Here is a 20,872-nt window from a genome sequence, read left to right on the forward strand (position 1 = left end):
CAAAGAGACAGATCTAGGGAAGGGTTTCTATGGTCATTGACAGGTACATTTCTGCCTGTGATCTCCTCTAGGATTTTTATGGTTTCAGGTCTCACTTCTAGGTCTTTAACCCACTTAGAGTTTATTTTTGTGTATGATGTAAGAAAGTGGTCCAGTTTCATTCTTTTGCACGTAGCTGTCCAGTTTTGACATTTATTGAAGAGTCTGTCTTTTCCCCCATTGTATGTTCTTGCCTCCTTTGTCATAGATCAATGGACTATATAAGTATGGGTTTATTTCTGAACTCTCTATTCTGTTCCATTGATCTGTGCATCTGTTTTTTGTGCCAGCAACATCCTGTTTTGATTACTATGGCTTTGATAACTTGGTACCTGGGATTGTGATACCTCCAGCTTTGTTCATCTTTCTCAGGATTGCTTTGGTTATTTGGGATCTTTGTGGTTCTACACAAATAGAGTAATATATGTTTCGATTTTGTGGAAAATGTGAGTATTTTGATTGGTATTTTAGTAAATCCAAGATTGCTTTGGTTAATAAGATACCTAGGAATAAACCTAACCAAAGATGTAAAGGATCTATACCCTCAAAACTATAGAACACTCCTGAAAGAAATTGAGGAAGACACAAAGAGATGGAAAAATATTCCATGCTCATGGATTGGCAGAATTAATATTGTGAAAATGTCAATGTTACCCAGGGCAATATACACGTTTAATGCAATCCCTATCAAAATACCATGGACTTTCTTTTTTTTTTTTTTTTTTTTTTTTTGGACTTTCTTCAGAGAGTTAGAACAAATTATTTTAAGATTTGTGTGGAATCAGAAAAGACCCCGAATAGCCAGGGGAATTTTAAAAAAAGACATTTTAATTATATTAACTCTTCCAATCCATGAGCATGGACTATCTTTATTATTTGCTTATGTTGCCTTCAATTTCTTTTGTCAATGTTTTATACTCTTCAGAGCACAGGTCTTTCACCTCTTTGGTTAAGTTTAGTACTAGGCATTTTATTATTTTTGGTGCAATTATAAAGGAGATTGTTTTTCTTAATTCCTCCTTCTTCTACTTCATTGTTAGTGTATAGAAATGTAACAGGTTTCTGTATGCTAATTTTATATCCTGTGATTTTATTGAATTCAGTGATCAGTTCCAACAGTTTTTTGGTGGAGTCTTTATGATTTCTTACATCTACTGTCACATCATCTGCAAAAAGTCACAGTTTTGGTTCTTCTACGTCAACCTGGATGCCTTTCTTTTTCTTGTTCGAGTTCTGCAAGTAGGACTTCTAAAGGGTGCTAGGTGGAGTAAAAGTGCTGAGAGTGGACATCCTTGTCTTGTTCCTGATCTTAGAGGAGAAGCTCTCCATTTTTCACCATTGAGCCTGGTATTTTGTGGGTTTGTCATATTTGGCCTTTATTCTGTTGAGGTAGGTTTCCTCTAAACCCACTCTGTTGATGGTTTTTATCATGAACAGATGTTGAATTTTGTCAAATGCTTCCTATTCAACCGTTGAAATGATCATATGGTTTTAATCCTTTGTTTTGTTGATGTAGTTTATTAGTCTCCAGAATAAAACCCAATTGATCATGGTGAATGTCCTTTTACTGTATTGTTAAATGCAGTTTGCTAATATTTTGTTGAGGATATTTACATTTATATTCATCAGGGATGTTGGCCTGTAGTTTTCTTGTGTTGCAGTATTTTTGCCTGGTTTTGGCATCAGGATAATGCTGACCTCATAGAATGTGTTTGGAGGCTTTCCTTTCTCTTCTCTATTTTGGAATAGTTTGAGGAAAATAGGTATTAACTCTTCTTAACCTTTTGTAAATTCTATCAAACATTTAATCTTTTAAAGGACAATCAAGTTCCATAACCCTTAAAACATTAAAATGAGGAAATGGAACTGAACTACTCTTAGTAAAAAGTGAGAAACACAAGCATATTATTTTGTCTCCCTATATAAGCAAATTAGTCTTTTAGGTAATATTTTCTGAGTACCAGATATAAATCAGGCACTTTCTAGGCATAGGAAATAAAGCAATCAACAAGACAGACAAAAATCTGTGTGACCATGGATATAATACTACAGCAGGGTACATAGACAATATCTTTTTAGAAACCAATACAAAGACCAAAAGGTAGTAAACTTTCTATAAACACTAAAATTTCCAATTTTTTTCTTTCAAATTTTAGCAAAAGCTATTTCTTTAAAATGTTCAAATGTAAAGAGGCCACAGCTGGCAATAACTCAACTGTTATTTTTCCTAGATATAATAAAATGCAAAAAAGACAGAAGTCCCTCCAGTCCTCAGCAATGTCCACTTTGCATGAACCCCAGGACCTCTAAAGGCACGCCTTTAGCTATGGTCCCAGCTGCAGCTTTCCTGTGTGCCAAGCCAACCATCGACCCATCCCTGAAAGTAAAGAGCCTGACTATTCTGGAAGACAGCAGTCCTATGTCCATCTCTCCTCAAGATTTCATGGCACCTTTTGGCTCCCTCACTTTGAATATGACAGATCAGTTTGGAAATGAAGCTAACATGGTCTGCAGCATCCAAAAGCCCTCAAAGACATCATCCATTGCATTCACTGAAGAAAATGACTATATTATGCTAAATACATCACTTTCAACATTTGTGGTGTGTAACATAGATTACAATCACATTCAGCAAGTGTGGCAAGTTCTGGCTTTGTACAGTGATACTCCTCTGATTCTAGAAAGGAGCCACTTGCTCACTGAAACACCACAACGCTGCTACAAATATAAACAGGTGGCTCCTAAACCTGACGACATCTTTACCGACATAGAGGCTGATCTCACAATAGATCCCCCTTGGTTAATGCAAGACCAAATTTCCTTGCAGCTAAATAGAAATGCCACCACACTCAGTACAATGCACATCCAGTACTCCAGTGATGTTCAAGTCACTTTGCCAAGGGCAGAAATAAAGCCAGTGAAACACAAATGGACCATGATTTCCAGAGATAATACTACTAAGCTGGAACGCACTGTTTTGATCGGTGGGACTATTAGCCTAGAATGCCCAGCCCAAGGAGACCCTGCCCCACATTTGGAGTGGCTTCTGGCTGATGGGAGTAAAGTGAGAGCCCCTTATGTTAGTGAGGATGGACGGATCCTAATAGACAAAAGTGGAAAACTAGAACTTCAGATGGCTGATAGTTTTGACACAGGTATATACCACTGCATAAGTACCAATTATGATGATGCAGATATTCTCACCTATAGAATTACTGTGGTGGAGCCCTCCATAGAAGCCTATCAGGAAAATGGGGCTCACTATACAGCTTTCATTGGTGAAACAGTTGACCTCCCGTGCCATTCTTCTGGTATCCCAGATGCCTCCGTTAGCTGGGTTCTTCCAGGAAACACTGTGCTTTATCAGTCCTCCAGAGACAAGCAAATTCTTAACAATGGCACACTGAGAATATTACAGATCACCCCAAAAAACCAAGGCTATTATTGTTGTGTAGCAGCCAATCCATCAGGGGTTGACTTTTTGATTAACCAAGTTTCAGTCAAAACAAAAGGGCAAAGCCCAGTAGAGCATAATGTAGAAACAGATGGATCTGGACTTGATGAGCCCAATCCCATCTCTCCTCTTAAGGACCCACCAGCTGTGCAACTCCCTACATCTGCTCCAGTGGGAGCTGAGACTGGAAAACAAGTCTTGAGCACAAGTAAAAAGCACAACTATCGTGAGTCAATACACCGGCAGCGAGGAGATTCACCAAATAGACATTTTAGAGAATACAGGAGGCCTTTCCCTTCCTCTGCTCGGAGAATTGACCCACAACACTGGGCTGCGCTTTTGGAGAAAGCTAAAAAGAATACTATGCCAGAGAAGCAGGAAAATACTACGGCAAGGCCCCGTCCAATAGTCACCCAGCTCCTGAAAATACCTGGTGAGGAAATAGACTCTTCAGGCATGCTCCCTCCAGATGAGGAATTTACGGTCCTGGCAACGAAGGCTCCTAGTGTCCTGTCAAGGATAGTGATTGCCAATTCCAGAGCAATACTTGATAGCCCTGTGACAAATATAACTGCTGTCACCGAAGTATCTCCAGTTGTGGGTCCACCAATACTACCTCCTGAGAAACCAATGGATTTCACACTGTCTCCTATTAAAACCACAGCCATGTCAAAGAATATAAGCCTGACTTTATTGAACAAAATGCAAGGCACAAGCAATGAAAATTTATCCACTGTCTTTCCTCTACTACCTGAAGCAATGCAATTTCAGGAAGCTGACAGAACTGGGAGGAAAAAAGAGCATTTACAGAGTACACTCCCAACAGCAGTGGGAACTATGGGCCAAGACGTCAATATCAAAACGCTAAGTAGTGCTAAAAGCAAAGCTGACATATTCTTAGGGTCAGTAAATTCCACAAAGAGCCCTCAGACATCTGTAACAGGAGTCAGTGATGCTAGGAGCAATCACCTCTATCCATACATTACTCAAAAGCTTAGCACCTCGGAGATACCTTCGGGTCCAGACACTGCTGCTCATTCTCAGTTACAGATGCCCAGAAATAGTACGACTAACATCCCACTACCATCCAGGCGCTTTGGAAGGCGGAGGAAAATTTGGGGCAGGAGTCGAATTATCAGCCCATACAGAATTCCAATTCTTCGACAGCATAGATATGGCTTTGTGAGACCAACATCCAGAGTTTCTTTTGAAGAAAGCACTACTTCATTTTCAGCCACAGAGGTCAATGTGGTGTGCCCATCCTGTTCTCCCAGGGAAAGGCTCACCACTGCTACAGCAGCATTGTCTTTTCCAAGTTCTTCCCCCATGATGCTCACCAAAGCTGAAATTGCCAAAGTCACAGAAGAAGAGTCTACAACTCTAGTCCACAATCCGTCATTACTATTTGAGAACAAACCAAATGTAAATATTGAGAAAACAATACCCACAATAAAATATTTCAGTGCTGAGAGTACCCAAGTGCTTCCAACCGATGCAGTTATGACCGATGCCCCCAAATCCTTACCTTTGGAAAAAATGCATATAACAAATAATGGTTACCGAAGTATGTCTAGTGTCAATGAAGTTATAAGAGAGTCAATGATTGTATCACCACTTCCAGGTCCTACCATCAAGCCATCTATGTCTACTACTACAGCCACTACAAGATTTTTGAGAAGGAAAATTCCCTGGCATAAAATCTTTGTAAATAACCATGTCCAAAAAGAGAGGTTAAAGAATCAGCATCATTTTAGCTTACCAAAAGCCACAGCCACAGCCACAGCGCTTCCTAAAATATCTCCTGCTTTACCCACAGATAAAGTTTTCCCTTTCCATTTTACAACACTCTCAGCAAGTGTGATGCAAATTCCATCTATAACATCAGCTACAGCTTACCAAAATACCACTGAAACACACAGTTCTAGAAGTCTCCCCACAATGAAAAAGCTGCCCTTTCCACCAGTTTACCCTACACCTTCTAGTATCTCAAGCAAAGAATCAAGCACCAATTTTATATCAAGGCAGACATCCAGGCTGACAGTTCCGGCTGCTGCCCCTACATCAGTCATTATCCATAAAACCCAAATAGCCAGACCCAGCATGCAAAAAGCACAAAGGAAAAAGGAGCCTCAGAAGAACAGGAATGAGCCACACTCTTCTCCCAGCCAGAGTTCTGGCTTCACTGCATCGACTACTATGACACCTCCTGACCTAACTGCAGCTGAAACTTCAACCAAGCCCAGTATCTTTGCTTTCACTCATTCTCCCTTAGAAAACACAAACCACATTTCAAGCACAGTGGGTCTTTATCCAAGAACGCTTACGCTGACAGACATAATTGAAGAATTACCCAAAGAGAATACTCAGACTTTGAAGAGCAGAATGGTTTCTGGAATCACTTTGTCCAGCAAACTACACCAGAACACCACAACTAGGAAGACAATCATTAGACACTCAACCATGCCACCATTCGTGAGTAGCAGTGCTGCTCCAATGTCAATTCCCATCTCCCATCCCTTGAGTAATCAAAGCACAGTCACAGACAACACGGCAACTCCTGTTTTTAGGATGATGACAAATACAATGGTCAAGCCACGTGAACACTCTAGGCACAATGCTAGTCCACAGCAATTAGCAGCAGAGGTTGCAGCATCTCCCAAAGTTCTCCCAAATGTCAAGGTTACAATCGGAACCACCCACTTTATCTACTCCCGTCTGTTTCATTCTACTTCCACGCCAGCACTAATAACAGTTACGCCACAGAATTCTAAACTGACTTCCTCTCCCTGGTCAGAAAACCACTTCTGGCACAAGTCATATCCAGAAATTGCTGAAAAAGGCAAAAAGCCAGTAGAGAGCATATTGCCCGCTCCAGGCTTGCCAGAGGACACCACTCATGCTTCAAATTGGGAAATTCAGAAGACTGCAAAGAGAAATGGCTTTGATAAGACACCAGATCAAAAAATAACAACTTCTGAACTCCTTCCCTTTGATTCTTTGTCTAGGAATATATTTGAAAGGCCCAGAATAGTTGGAGGAAAAGCGGCAAGTTTTACTGTTTCGGCTAATTCAGATGCCTTTCTTCCTTGTGAGGCTGTTGGAAATCCCCTGCCCACCATCCGCTGGACTAAAGTCTCATCAGGTATCTGAAAATGTTTCTCTTTCCACTTCATCTTCTGTAGTCATAAAACAAGGAAAAGATTGCGTTATATTTCAAGGTTACACATCCAAAGAATCAACACCCATTTCATGATCTCTCCAGAATATAGAAACGATTGACATCCTCGTTTGACATTTGCTGCAAGTTTTTGCTCATTAGAAGTTCTTCAAAGATGTTAATTAAGAATATTTTTTGTAATGCTTTGAAAGCAGATACAGAGAAATGGCAGTTGAAAAAGAGAAGGGTCCATTGTGTTGAACCATATGGCTTGTAAATTAAAATTATGGAAATAAAAATCTTCCAGGAATAATTTTAACACCCTTAACTCTAAGTGTCCTAATTTTAATTTTAAACATATCTACTCTCAGTAACCTAACAGCAGCCCCCAAAGCTTTCCTCTTGAGATCCCCCCCTTGAACAATTTGTTTTCTGTTTAAACTTTGAGAACCTATGACTATAAATTTCTTTCTTCTTATCAGGATTCGATATATCTGAAAGGAAACAGAATAACAGATTCCAGGTGCTCCCCAACGGCACCCTGTCCATACAGAGAGTGGACGTTCAGGACCGCGGACAGTACCTGTGCTCAGCATCCAATCCACTCGGCACTGACCGCCTTCACGTCACGTTGTCTGTGGTCTCCTATCCCCCCAGGATCCTGGAGAGACGCACCAAAGAGATCACAGTCCACTCTGGAAGCACTGTGGAGCTGAAGTGCAGAGCTGAAGGTAGACCAAGTCCTACAATTTCCTGGGTTCTCGCAAACCAAACGGTGGTTTCAGAATCCTCTGAGGGGAATAGGCAGGCCCTGGTGACCTCTGACGGAACGTTGGTCCTCCACAATCTCAGCATTTATGACCGAGGCTTTTACAAATGCATGGCCAGCAACTCAGCGGGCCAGGATTCACTGCTGGTCAAAATACAAGTCATTGCAGCCCCACCTGTTATCCTAGAGCAAAAGAGGCAAGTCATTGTAGGGACTTGGGGTGAAAGTTTGAAATTGCCCTGTACTGCCAAAGGAACGCCTCAGCCCAGTGTTCATTGGGTCCTCTCTGATGGCACTGAAGTGAAGCCACTGCAGTCTATAAATTCCAAGTTGCTGTTATTTCCAAATGGGACTCTGCATATAAGAAGTGTAGCCTCGTCAGACAGGGGCACTTACGAATGCATTGCTACCAGCTCCACTGGCTCAGAGAGAAGGGTGGTAATTCTTACAGTGGAAGAGCGAGAAACCATCCCCAGGATAGAATTTGCATCTCAGAAGTGGACGGAGGTGAATTTTGGGGACAAATTACTACTGAACTGCTCAGCCATTGGGGAACCCAAACCCAAAATAATCTGGAGGCTGCCATCCAAGGCTATTGTTGACCAGTGGCACAGGTAAACCATACCTTTGTGTTGAGATTGTCTTCTTTATCTATTTAGCGTTATAATTTCTGAAATGGAAAAAGTGATACTGCGAGGCTAGCAGGAGATTTGGAGAGCTCACAGACTGCAGGTACAAGCAACTTTCTAAAGAGACCTAATCCTTTCGAGGTTAATATATAAAAATGAAGCTTCTTACATGCTTAACTCTAAGGGCCAGCTATTCAATTCTTACTGAATTTACATAGTGAAATGCAAATTAACAATTTCATTGGCTTTCATACTTGTGGCAGTTTTAAAATGGTAACTGTGTAAAGGGATCTAATTTCCCTAAAAAGAGGAGGGAATTTTGTAATGCGATCAAGGTTTTGTGTGATTTTGAATACAGTTTCCACTACCCAGGTAAAAGCCACAATGCAAGAAGTAGAGAAGGCATTACCGATGTGATGTGAATAATAAAGTTCAAAATTTAGGGTGTCAAGGAAAAGTTCTAAAACATTTACTGGATTTAGTTAAGTCAATTTTGGAAAATGGAAGTCTTTTTATCAAGAGGCATGAAAAAAAATTTAAATGTCTTTAAATTTTTACCCAAAGGAAGTTGGGAGAGTGTTCTAAAACATTATTAGTATCTCAGAATAAACCTTTATCAAGTAGTCCAACAGATCCTTCAGCAGTAAACAGCAAGGAAATTAAGTAGATTCTTTATATTTTGTTTTCGGGAAGTATTTATGGGACACAGATTGTTCAAATTGTGGAAGCAGCGGCAGAGTGTGTAAAGATTACAGATGGGGTGCCTAGGTGGCTTGGTCAGTTGAGCCTGACTCTTGATTTCTGCTCGTTGTCACGGTCTTGGGGTCCCCTGCCTCAGGCTCTGCACTCAGTGGGGAGTCTGCTTGAGGTTCTCTCCCTGCCTCTCCCCCCCAACTTGTGCACTCTCTCAAATACGTCTTAAAAAATAAAGATCACAGATGCTACCAGGGGCCCACCAGAGGTACTGGCATTTTATTTTTCTTTTATAATGAAATTCAACTTGTTTGCTAACCGAACACCTCCATTATTATTTTGCCACTGACCTCAAAAAAGCTACAATATTCTTTACTTAGAAGCTTTAGATGTAGCAACTAATAAAAGGGGCAATTTATTGCAAGAAGGGAAAAAAAAAAAAAGCCCTTACTGTTTCTACTTCCTAGCTTCTAAAGTTTTGATTTTAGGTTCTAAAAATGAGAAAACACCCATTATAGCTATGTTTATCTGAGTCTACTCCACCATGACCAAAATAAGCAAAACCCTTTCACCTTCTTTAAAGCCTACTTGTCACCTGAACCAAAAAGCATTTTCTGGGTTTTTAGATGGTCTCAGACTCAGGGCATCACCAGCCTGTCTCCAGTACTTTTGACATGTATGACCTATGTTTCAGCACAGAATGGTTTCCTTTTCTTCAGAACCTTGCTCTTCATGATCTAAGAGCTTGTTACAAGAACAGAACCACAGGTCCCGCCCTAGACTTGCTGAATCAGAATCTGCACTTTAAAAAAGATACCTAGATGAATTACATGCTCAATAAAGTCTGAGAAGCATTGCTTTAGAAGGACTACAGATGCTTCCTGGCGCATTAATCTTCATAAAGACCTCTATTTCTCATACTACGGGAACACTGTGCTTTGAAAAGTACATCTTCTTTTAAAGATATTACTTTATAAAAAGAAACAGCGATGGTCTCTTCTTATACATTACAGCTGCCAGATGAATCAGAATTTGGGGCAGGACAAGGTCACTCTAAGTCAATGGTTTTCAAAGGATGCAGTCTCCCTGCCAGTAGCATCAGCATTGCCTGAGAACTTGGGTGAATCAGAAACTGATTTTTTTTTTAACAAGCAATCCTTGTTCTTAAAAGCCTTCCAGGTCATTTTATTGCCTGCTAACATTTGGGACTAATCCTCAAACTTTACTGTTCATAAGAGTCACGGTCACCTGGGACATCTGTTACTCACTGGGTTCCCAGATCCTTGGCCAGATCTAGTGAATCAGAATCTCTGAAAAGTGAAGCCAGGAAATATGCATTTTAAATCAGGCAGGCAGCATGTGATTCTGATGCAGAGTGTGAAAGAATTGTTTCTGAAAGCCAAGATTGAGAGCAGTGGTTCTGAGTTGGCTGCTCACAGAAATTACTGGGAAACTGAGAATCCTGATGCTTAGGCCATACTCCACACTGATTAAGTCAAATTCTGGAGGTAGGATTCATTTTATATTCTGTAAATGATTTTTCTATACGTGTCAAAGTTGGAGAATCAGCCTTTTATAAAGCATTGGGAAAGAATATCAGGTGGTAGAGTAGCACGGTGAAATGATAGAGGAGTTTGAGAACCAGCGCTGTGACCTGAAGCAAGTTACTAAGGCTACCTAAAAATCTATACATACTCAGGCTCTCCAAATAAAGTATTTCTGGCTGTATAGTGGGGAACTACTTAAAGATTTAAAAATAACAGTACCTTTTGCAATGTACCGCAGTATTCTCTATACTTCTTGTTTGCTGAAATATGAAAAGTGACTTGGGCTGTTTGACTCGGTTCGCAGCTATGCTATGAAAGGTTGCCCACACTTTCCAGTTTCACCCACCTCCCTAGCACATTGCCAAAAAAACTTAGAAGACAAAGGTACATAGACGTTCTCGATCTTGTTTTTAGCACCAATTGCATCTCCACTGGTCTTTCGGAAAAGCTAAATTTGGTTTTATTAGGAAAGCCGTGCCATCTGGTGGCCCACTGTGGTAATGGCATGTTGCGCAATAACTTTAGGGAGGAAAACCAGTGTTGAACAGGGTTCCACAAAAGCAGAGAGGAGCCACTTTCCAGCGACCCCACAAGGATGCAACGGCAGGCTTCTCATCAGTCTTACATCGGCATTTTCTCTCTTCATCGCAAAGGAGAACTTACTTTATAGTCAAATAACTTCTTTTTTTTTTTTTTTTTTTTTTTTGCTAATCTATTTGAAAAATATGATCTGGCATCTTTTCTGAGCCAAGTAGGCATGAAAGTTCTTTACTGACCTATCACAGAACAATCATTTGATATTTAAAATGGTCTAGGAAGTCCTGTGTCTAAGGTATCCCATATTTCTAGCAGTCGCAGCGTTTTTATCTTTCAAATCAGCTTTGTAAAGGAGTCTCATTTCAACTGTTCAGTTAGATAATTTTCTCTCTCAGGAAATGGCTTAGGAGACCGTAAATAAGCTAGCACGGATTTTAATTTTATTGCAACATTTTAAAGAAAATGTCCAGAAAGCTAATCCTATGTGGAGGCACCTGGGTGGCTCAGCAGTTGAGCATCTGCCTTTGGCTCAGGTCATGACCCCGGGGTCCTCGGATCGAGTCCCACATCTGCTCCCCACAGGGAGCCTGCTTCTCCCTCTCCCTAGGTCTCTGCCCACCCCCCTTCTCTCTCTCTCTCTCATGAATAGATAAAACCTTAAAAAAAAGTTAATACTATGGAAATAAGGACAACTCTCCTCACCCCTCGCTAATAGCTGCACACTCCAATCTGTCTCTTCTCCCCTTAGGATGGGCAGCCGCATCCATGTCTACCCAAATGGATCCTTGTTTATTGGATCGATCACAGAAAAAGACGGAGGGGACTACTTGTGTGTGGCCAGAAACAGAATGGGGGACGATCTGATACTGATGCACGTGAGCCTACGGCTGAAACCAGCCAAAATTGATCACAAGCAACATTTTAAAAAGCAAGTATTTCATGGGAAAGATTTCCAAGTGGACTGCGAGGCTTCTGGCTCCCCAGTGCCTGAGATATCTTGGAGTTTGCCTGACGGGACGATGATCAACAATGCAATGCAAGCTGATGACAGTGGCCGCAGGCCCAGGAGGTATACCCTTTTTGACAATGGAACCTTGTACTTCAACAAAGTTGGGATTGCGGAGGAAGGAGATTACACCTGCTACGCCCAGAACACTCTGGGGAAGGATGAAATGAAGGTCCACCTAACAGTAATCACAGCGGCTCCGCGGATCAGGCAAGGTTACAAGACCAACACGAGAATCAAAGCTGGAGACACAGTTGTCCTGGACTGTGAGGTTGTTGGTGAACCCAAACCAAAGATATTTTGGTTGCTGCCTTCTCATGACATGATTTCATTCTCTAAAGACAGGTACACGTTTCATGCCAACGGGTCTTTGTCCATCCACAAGGTGAAACTGCTCGATTCCGGGGAGTATGTATGTGTGGCCCGAAATCCCAGTGGGGATGACACCAAAATGTACAAGCTGGATGTTGTCTCCAAACCTCCATTAATTAACGGTCTGTACACAAACAAGACAGTCATTAAAGCCACAGCCGTGAGGCATTCCAAAAAACACTTTGACTGCAGGGCCGAAGGAACACCGGCTCCTCAAATCATGTGGATCATGCCAGACAATATTTTCCTCACAGCCCCCTACTATGGGAGCAGAATCACAGTCCATAAGAACGGAACCTTGGAAATTAGGAACGTGAGGTTTTCAGATTCAGCAGATTTTATCTGTGTGGCTCGGAACGAAGGAGGCGAGAGCGTGCTGGTGGTACAGTTACAAGTACTGGAGATGCTAAGACGACCAACATTCAGAAATCCATTTAATGAAAAAATTGTTGCCCGGCTTGGGAAGTCCACAGCATTGAACTGTTCTGTTGATGGAAACCCACCACCTGAAATAATCTGGATTTTACCAAATGGCACAAGATTTCCCAACGAACTGCAAATTTCTCAGTATATGATAGCAAACAATGGGTCTTTTATCATTTCCAAGACCACTCGGGATGATGCTGGAAAATACCGGTGTGCAGCAAGAAATAAAGTTGGCTACATTGAAAAATTAATTGTGCTAGAAATTGGCCAGCAGCCGGTTATTCTTACTTATGCACTAGGAACAGTGTACTGTATCAGTGGAGACTCTCTCTCACTGCACTGTGTGTCTGATGGGAGCCCTAAGCCGAACATCAAATGGACTATACCAAGCGGGTATATAATAGATAGGCCTCAAAGTACTGAGAAATACACATTGCATGAAAATGGGACCTTAGTCATTAAAGAAGCAACAGCCTATGACAGGGGAAACTATATTTGTACGGCTCAAAATAGCGTCGGCCACGCACTGATTACTGTCCCAGTAATGGTTGTAGCCTACCCACCCCGAATTACAAATCGCCTACCCAGGAGCATTCTCACAAGGACAGGAGCGGCCGTTCAGCTCCGGTGTATGGCCCTGGGAATCCCCAAGCCAGAAATCACATGGGAGAGGCCAGACCACTCCTCGCTCTCCATGCCAAATAAAGGGGGGGCTCGGGGACCTGAGCCTTTTCACCCCCGTGGTACCCTCATCATTCAGAATCCCCAAACTTCAGATTCTGGGATCTACAAATGCACAGCAAGGAACTCACTTGGTAGCGATTATGCAACAACTTACGTTCAGGTGATCTGACATGAAATAAAATCGAACAAAGTCAACATCTGGACAGAGTTTATTTTTTGGAAGAAGTTTAATCAAAGGCAGCCAGAGGCATGTAAATGAATTTGAGTACATTTACAATATTAAATTTATCATGGACATGCAAAAAAAAAAAAAAAGACTTGTAAATAAATGCAATATGACTGATAATGATTTTGTTAATTGATCTCCAAACAAACTTTTAACTTAAGGCACTTTTATTTTGCCAACAAAGAACAATGAACATTAAGGTAAAACTGTCCACCATAAAATGACAAATGGCGAATGTATCTGAATTCTTAAGAATGGACTTTTTTCTTTCACTAACAGTTGCCTAGTGTCCAACTTCTATCAATGTTACAAGCATGGCACTTCTTGAGAAGAGAGACAATGGAAAAGATTAAATTTGCAGTCTTGATTGTAAATTTACCATTCTGACGTATAGATATTCTGTGGCTGGTTTAGAAATATTTTAGTAAAACCTAGAGAAAGTAGGTTCTGAATGGTTTTCATTTTTGTTCCCTATTTTGTGTACACTGAAAATTTTCATTGATGTGGAATACAAAAATGTTTTAATACCTACATTTAAAATAAATGCAGGCTAACTTTTCCACATGTAAAAAGCAACTTAACACCTACACGTCATTAAAAGTGAAAAGGGGGTTGCTTACTTTGCTACCGAAACTCATTAAAAAGCCTCAAAATACAATGAAACTTCTTTATCACTTCAAAATCTAACCTAGCCATCTTTGCTTTGGAGCTCTTTATAAGGAAAATATTCTGAGAAGGAACCACTGCCTTATGAACATGTTATTTCATTAAGTGATACTCCTTTATGGGAGAGGAAAAGGGGAAAATCCAGATCTGATATACAAATACATATGATGAAGTTTCATTGTACTTAAAATTTGATAAAACCTACACAAAATGTTGCTTTTTTGTAATTCAATGTGAATTGATTTGGGGGGATATTATGATTCATCTTTTCTAATTCTGGAGGCTGGGAGGTTCCAGTGTAACGTATCCAGAATTTATTCAATTATTTGCCAGTTATTTAAAGTGGAGAAAAAAAGAACATGCCATAGGTCTTGCTCAGATATCTCAGCACACAAAACAGAACTATATTAGCCCCTGCTGATGACTTCAGACATAGGGGAGCTTACTTCATTGTGTTGTCATCACACCAACTTTCAGCTGACTCCACCTGAGAGGTGACCTGACTGCTCCTATCTCTGACGCTGGTACCCTGTGGCCACAGGAGGTGGAAGGATACTCATTCTCACTGTGGTCTCCTCCTGCTTCTGGGCCAAGAGGAGTAAATAAAAATGACAAATGGAAGTTATTAGGAATCAGACTAGAGTGTAAACTGGTATGTCTAAGGGACACTGATTGCCCAATTACATTCAATTTCCAAGTCTTATTTTTAAGGGGAAGGGAGGTCACCATCTTATCCTAGGATAACTTCCTATCTTACAGAGTAAATTACCAGCTTCTGTCAAAGGATAGGGCTTTCCCTGGTGATCATTTTAATGCAAATTAATGCACTTGCTAAGAAAGAAACCTCTAAGGATGTGGGATTTACGTGGAAGGAAAATGCTAAATAAAACTAGCTTAAAAATTCCAGTTGTTCTCTTTATAATGCACAGGGGTAAGCCAGTCCTAGGTTTTTCCTCAACTTTCCATAGAATCTGAATTATGGGGCCTTACCATGTCTTAGCTTAGTCACCTGAAAAGAAAAGGACACAACAAGAAAAAAAGGTATACCCCACAGCTTTCATGTGCAAAATGATCATTAATAAATTAATTTCACTAACTTATGCAAAATATAAAGTGCATACGAATGCTATGCAATTATAACACTCATTCTTGAAACAATATTACTGCTGTTTGCGATGCTGAGCTATAAAAATATACGGTTCAAACTGAAAACTGGCATTTTAAATACCAATAATTCTTGAAAAGGAAACCAGGACGGGACAGGACTCACTCACTAGGCACAACATTCATATTTCGGTTGTTTTGCCAAGGCAATCATTATATGGATATATTACTTGGAAGAAAAATAACTTCATGGACTCTAAAGTATGATTCTCAAGAGGAAAAACCCAAAACCTGATATACAAAAACCAGCTGAAATGTAAAGATTTGTCTTCTGAAAGCAGATAGAGTATGTTAATTTAGTGAAAAAGAATGGTCTTTAATGTTTTGGCAAAGTCTTGTCCAGCCCAGAGTAAACATGAAATGAGCAGGCTGGAGTGAAAAATTTCACAGTGTACAAAGCAGTTCACATGGATGTTGCCACAGCAAAGTAAGCGGACATGTATCTGAGGTCATTTGCATGAGTCAAACTTTGCAATGAGTAACTCACCTAGGAAGATATAAATTATTTATATAATGATTTGCAAAAGAAATGATCTCAGGTTGTACTAGCTACATTTTAAAAAAGTAGTTCTACGTGGTTTTGCTCATTATAGACAAATCTATTCACAGTCTGCTCAACTACATTACATGTAAAATCATATGGCAAAAGAAAATGAGTTAACACAAAACATGGGAAAATATCCCCCACATGTTTTAAAATGCCCTGCAATTTTCACATTCAAAATTTTATGCATCTAAATCTAAAAAAATATTATATGGAATACTCTTAAGTTACACAAACGGATAATAATTTACTGTATTTTTCTTTTTTTACTCTAATAGGAGCAAATTACCACATACTTGAACAAAGTTAAAATAGTTACTATTTCTTTATAATAAATTTGATGTATAATTTACTTGTGCTTTTTGCACCAATTTATAAATACAGTATATGCAATACACAACCAAGACTGACACCAACATTAATAATTAAATTCAAAATAGCAAATACTTACCATACAAAATAAACAGCACATACATCTTTAGGAAAACCAGAGCCTTCTGGACTCGGGGGCCAGATTCTCTGGAGACCACGTCCAGTGTGAGCGCTGCAGAGTCTCAGGCCAGATGCAAGATTGTTTTTTTTTTTTTCTCTAGTTGGCATAAGGTTCAGGAGAACCAAGAGTCTGTTTTGCCAAATCTGGCAATAAATAATCAGAACAATTCCACGGTGGTTCGTTCAGGCCTTTAGAATGTACACGTTGGACCTTCACAAAGACTCTGGTCGATGCTCTTGCCACTGAAAGCAAATTCGAGTACGGCTACTTCTAAGAGGCTTCCACATATCTGACGGTGGCTCTCATAGAAGCCTTGGTTTAAGTTCTTGGTCTAAGAAGTTTAAGTACTAAGCAACAATCTGTTTCAGCACCTTTTGACCACAACGAAAGCAAAGAAAAATCCCTACATAAATAAGAACAAAGTTTATAAAGTGCTTATGAAATTACAAACATTTCAAATTAGAGCAATGCAAATACATGTCCATTTCACCGTCAAAGGTGAAAGCAGAATAAATGGGTTCCTCCCCCGTCAAGATCTGACATGCCTTTCGAAATCAGTAGTTTGGTCCAGCACGGTTTGGGGGGTGGGGGTAGGGGTGGGGGTGGGAAACAACAAACTTTATCATTAATGAATACATAAATATTTTCAATCTGCCATAATTCATTCTTTCTAGGAGATTCAAAAAAAAAAAGCACCAATTTCAAAAGATCTGGTACCACGCTCTTCCTGAAGTAGGCCCACATGATCCACATTTTTATACCTACTTCAAAGCTGAACTTAAAAAAACAAAAAAACAAAAAAAAAAACCCTAAACCACACCTCCTCCTTTTTCTTTTTGTTTAAATACCTCTAAGTGAAATGTAGCACAAAATATAGGAAAACTTCAAAGAAAGGAAAGAACAAAGGGACACCTCTAAAAGATGACTGATGTGTTAAATTTGATTTTCTATTTTTCAGTGCAAACATAAAACTTTCTGTCGTGTCCTCTTCCAGATTCAGAAGTGTGATGGATGCCCATAGGGAGTCACTCCTTGCTGTGGCTGGTTACCTGATGAGAAAAATAGATTCAAATAAAATTGCAGAGGCAAAATCGTGCCACAGATAGACACTACCCCCTCGACGCTGCTCTCAGTACCAGCCTCAAGCACAGGGGAACAGAGAGACTGGCCAGGGAGAGCGAGCTAGCCCAGAGCATGGAGGGGTGAGGTCTAAGTACCGTAACTGAATTCATTCCACAGAGGCACCAGCTCTACATCAGAGTCCTACACCTGCCAGCACAAAGCCTTGGAAGAGCAACTGGCCCATCTGAAGTCACCGTCTCTTAACTCAGGAGCCACCCAATGCTGACCACAAGAGGACCCTAAGTAACTGTAACATGTTGAAAGTTCCCAAAACTTCTATAGAAGCAGATCGGAGATTTTAACATGGGCATTGTAAAAAGTGAGATGAAATGGGATAATTTTTTTGCAAATGGCCATTAGATATGCAAGAGAGACGCGTGTGAGAGTGGCTATGTGTGTTGACTCAGGTGTGTGCCTACGCATGTGTGCACACGCACGCACACACACACAGAAAAAATAAAGACCAGCAGGCACAAAAAAAATGACAGCGACTTAGAAATACCTAGTGCTTCCACAACTCTGGGAGACTATGCAAACCCAGAAGCTCCTTCACATGGGTTAGGACACAGAAGGAGACCTCTGGAGTTGTGCATTGGGCGGCTCAACGTCGTGGCCAATATTCAACAAACGGGGGCTGGCGTAACTGCTAACATCAAGGGAGCAGAGTATGTTGTGGTTAAGAGGCAGGCTCTGGAGGGGGACCATCTGAATTCAGGTCCCAGCTCTGCCCTTTACTTTCGGCTGAGTGACCCTGGGCAAATGAGTCTGAGTCCCTGTTCTTTAGCTGTTTTCTCATCTAGAATATGGGAAGAGTGATACCTATGCGTGGGGCAGCTGAGGAATTAAGTACATTAATATACGTAAAGTCACGGTGCCTGGGGGTCCTAGGAAGTGTTCCATAAATGATGGATTTAAAAAAAAACAAAACAAAACTGGATATCATGAGCTCTGGGAACCATAAGAGTAGGTACACCCCCAAAATAGGTGTCAGTGCATAAAAGTCATAGGTTCTTATTCCTAAACACTAGGGAAAAAAAAATCTAAGATATAAGCATGTTGTCTCTGCCTTAAAATCATATTCTCTATTTAAATAGAGAATTATATTCTCTAATTTAGCTATGTAGAAATACAAACTCTTGAATAAAACAATGAAATTTTAACCACACGTTTTAATAGACCACACCTATAAAGCAACATCTGGAAAAGACGACCAATCAATGTACATGATTTAACAAATTAAATGAGGCTAAAAGAGGGAAATATTTTTAAAGGAAAGAAGACCTTGGTTATGAGCAGGTAGAGACACAAGGTATAAAGAGGGGCCTTCTCTCTGCCAGGAAATCAATACGGACAGCAGCCAAGGCGGACGGTGAAGACCAAACCCAAGTTACTTACCCCTCAGTCATAACGGGCCCCGTCCTGACAACATCCTCCCAGAGTCCCGCCGCTGTCTTTAGGACTAGCTGGCCTTCACTCAATACCTCAAGCACACAATCTGAGACCCAGAAGAAACTGCCAATCCCACTAGTCTCCTCCGTGCACAGACCAGAAAAGTATATGATCTGGGGCACGTGGGTGGCTCAGCGGTTAAGCGCCTGCCTCCGGCTCAGGGTGTGACCCCGGGGTCCTGGGATCGAGTCCCGCATCAGGCTCCCTGCATGGAGCCTGCTTCTCCCTCTGCCTACATCTCTGCCCCTCTCTCTCTCTCTCTCTCTGTGTGTGTGTGTGTGTGTGTGTGTGTGTGTGTGTGTGGAAAGGGAAGGAAAAAGGGAAGGGAAAGGGAAGGGAAGGGAAAAGGAAGGGAAGGGAAGGGAAATGTAAAGGGAAAGAAAGGGCAGGAAAGGGAAAGGGAAGGAAAGGGAAGGGAAGGGAAAGGGAAGGAAAGGGAAGGGGAAGGGGAAGGGGAAGGGAAAGGGAAAGGGAAAGGGAAAGGGAAAGGGAAAGGGAAAGGGAAAGGGAAAGGGAAAGGGAAAGGGAAAGGGAAAGGGAAGGGAAGGGAAGGGAAGGGAAAGGGAAAGGGAAGGGAAAGGGAAAGGGGAAAGGAAAGGGAAGGGAAAGGGAAAGGGAAAGGGAAGGGGAAGGGCAAGGGGAAAGGAAAGGGAAGGGAAAGGGGAAGGGAAGGGGAAGGGGAAGGGGAAGGGAAAGGGAAAGGGGAAAGGAAAGGGAAGGGAAAGGGAAAGGGAAGGGGAAGGGCAAGGGAAGAATGGGAAGGGGAAGGAAAGGAAAGGAAGAAAAAGGGAGGGAAGGGGAGGAGAGGAAAGAAAAGATAAAAGAAAGGAAGAAAAGAAAAAGAAAGGAAGGAAAGGAAAGAAAGAAAGAAAAAAATGATCCAGGGAATGGTGACAGAGTTGGCACCGGAATTCAGACTTCCTAACTCCCAGGCCAATATCCTTTTGGGTCACGGGGGGTTCGATTCGTGGGAGCACACTAGCACGCGGAGCCAGCACCTAGATGGGGTTGTGGGCGTCGCCCTAGAGAGGCAGCACAATTAAAAGCAAAAAAAATCACAGCAGCATAGCAGCCGGAATTACTGGGGACAAACTGCCCTGCTCTGCTGCCCGCGGTCTCTGCACGGTTGTCAGAGGGAGAGGACGGTGCAGTGGCCGGGACAGTCACGGCCCCAGGGACCAGGACACGTGCTGGCCTTCCTCCCCGAGGGACTTTGAGGGGCCACGTCCCTCCTCCACCTGCAGTTGCACGGGGGTCTCCCCCAACGAAAAGAGACATTTCCAGGTTCACATGGAACAGAGGAAAACAACTTCTCTGAACTGAAGAAAAAAAAAACAAAAAAACAAAAAAAACAGCGGGACTTTGGGCAGGGGGTGGGTGGGGCGAGCAGGAAGGCGCGGACTCCAAACCCAAACCCAACAAACCAAACCAGCCTGGACTCACGATGCAGGTGAAAATGGTACCGGAGGAAGGCGACAGAGCAGTTTTTGAGGGGTCGCCCCTTGTTTTGCCGGCTTGCTCCTAATCCCCGGGGAGCCACGTGCTCCGCGCGCAGGGGGACTTACTGGAGAGCTGCTTCTGGAGCTGCCGCACCAGGGCCGCCGTCTGCTGCTGCTGCTGGGTCTGCTGCAAGCCCTGCCTGGAGAACTGCAATCGCAACAGAGCACAGGAGGGCATGAGTGGGCGCCGGCGTCACAGGTGCGGGGCCCCCCACGCACCTCCACACCTCCCTTGGACAGAGATACCGCCCGGGTCCCCGCCGACGCACCTTCACACCTCACCTGGACAGAGACTACCGCCCGGCCCCGTCCCCCCCGCCCCCCGCCACCGACACACCTTCACACCTCACCTGGACAGAGATACCACCCGGGGTCCCCCCCCCAACCCCCGATGCA

General features: G+C 42.0%; 2 protein-coding genes across 8 annotated transcripts in view; one reads left to right on the forward strand and one right to left on the reverse strand.

Moving 5' to 3' along the window:
• The window catches only part of IGSF10 (immunoglobulin superfamily member 10), a 57,304-nt gene extending 42,980 nt beyond the window's left edge, over positions 1 to 14,324 (forward strand). The window contains exons 5-7 of one of the 2 annotated variants that reach the window (XM_077864685.1): positions 2,271 to 6,635; positions 7,133 to 8,033; positions 11,574 to 14,324. In XM_077864685.1, the coding sequence (XP_077720811.1) occupies positions 2,271 to 6,635; positions 7,133 to 8,033; positions 11,574 to 13,482 (7,175 nt within the window). In that variant the 3' untranslated portion in view covers positions 13,483 to 14,324. Of the gene's footprint in view, positions 1 to 2,270; positions 6,636 to 7,132; positions 8,034 to 11,573 lie in introns of those variants that run through there. The other variant, XM_077864686.1, reaches the window with a different exon arrangement.
• The window catches only part of MED12L (mediator complex subunit 12L), a 323,065-nt gene continuing 315,697 nt past the window's right edge, over positions 13,505 to 20,872 (reverse strand). For 5 of the 6 annotated variants that reach the window (XM_077864688.1, XM_077864687.1, XM_077864692.1 and 2 more), the window contains 2 exons: positions 20,543 to 20,624; positions 13,505 to 17,455 (listed from right to left, as the gene is read on the reverse strand). In XM_077864688.1, coding sequence (XP_077720814.1) covers positions 17,403 to 17,455; positions 20,543 to 20,624 — 135 coding nt within the window. In that variant the 3' untranslated portion in view covers positions 13,505 to 17,402. The remainder of the gene's footprint in view (positions 17,456 to 20,542; positions 20,625 to 20,872) is intronic. The other variant, XR_013360938.1, reaches the window with a different exon arrangement.

The sequence above is a fragment of the Canis aureus genome, chromosome 22 (assembly GCF_053574225.1).
Source record: "Canis aureus isolate CA01 chromosome 22, VMU_Caureus_v.1.0, whole genome shotgun sequence".
Taxonomy (NCBI): domain Eukaryota; kingdom Metazoa; phylum Chordata; class Mammalia; order Carnivora; family Canidae; genus Canis; species Canis aureus.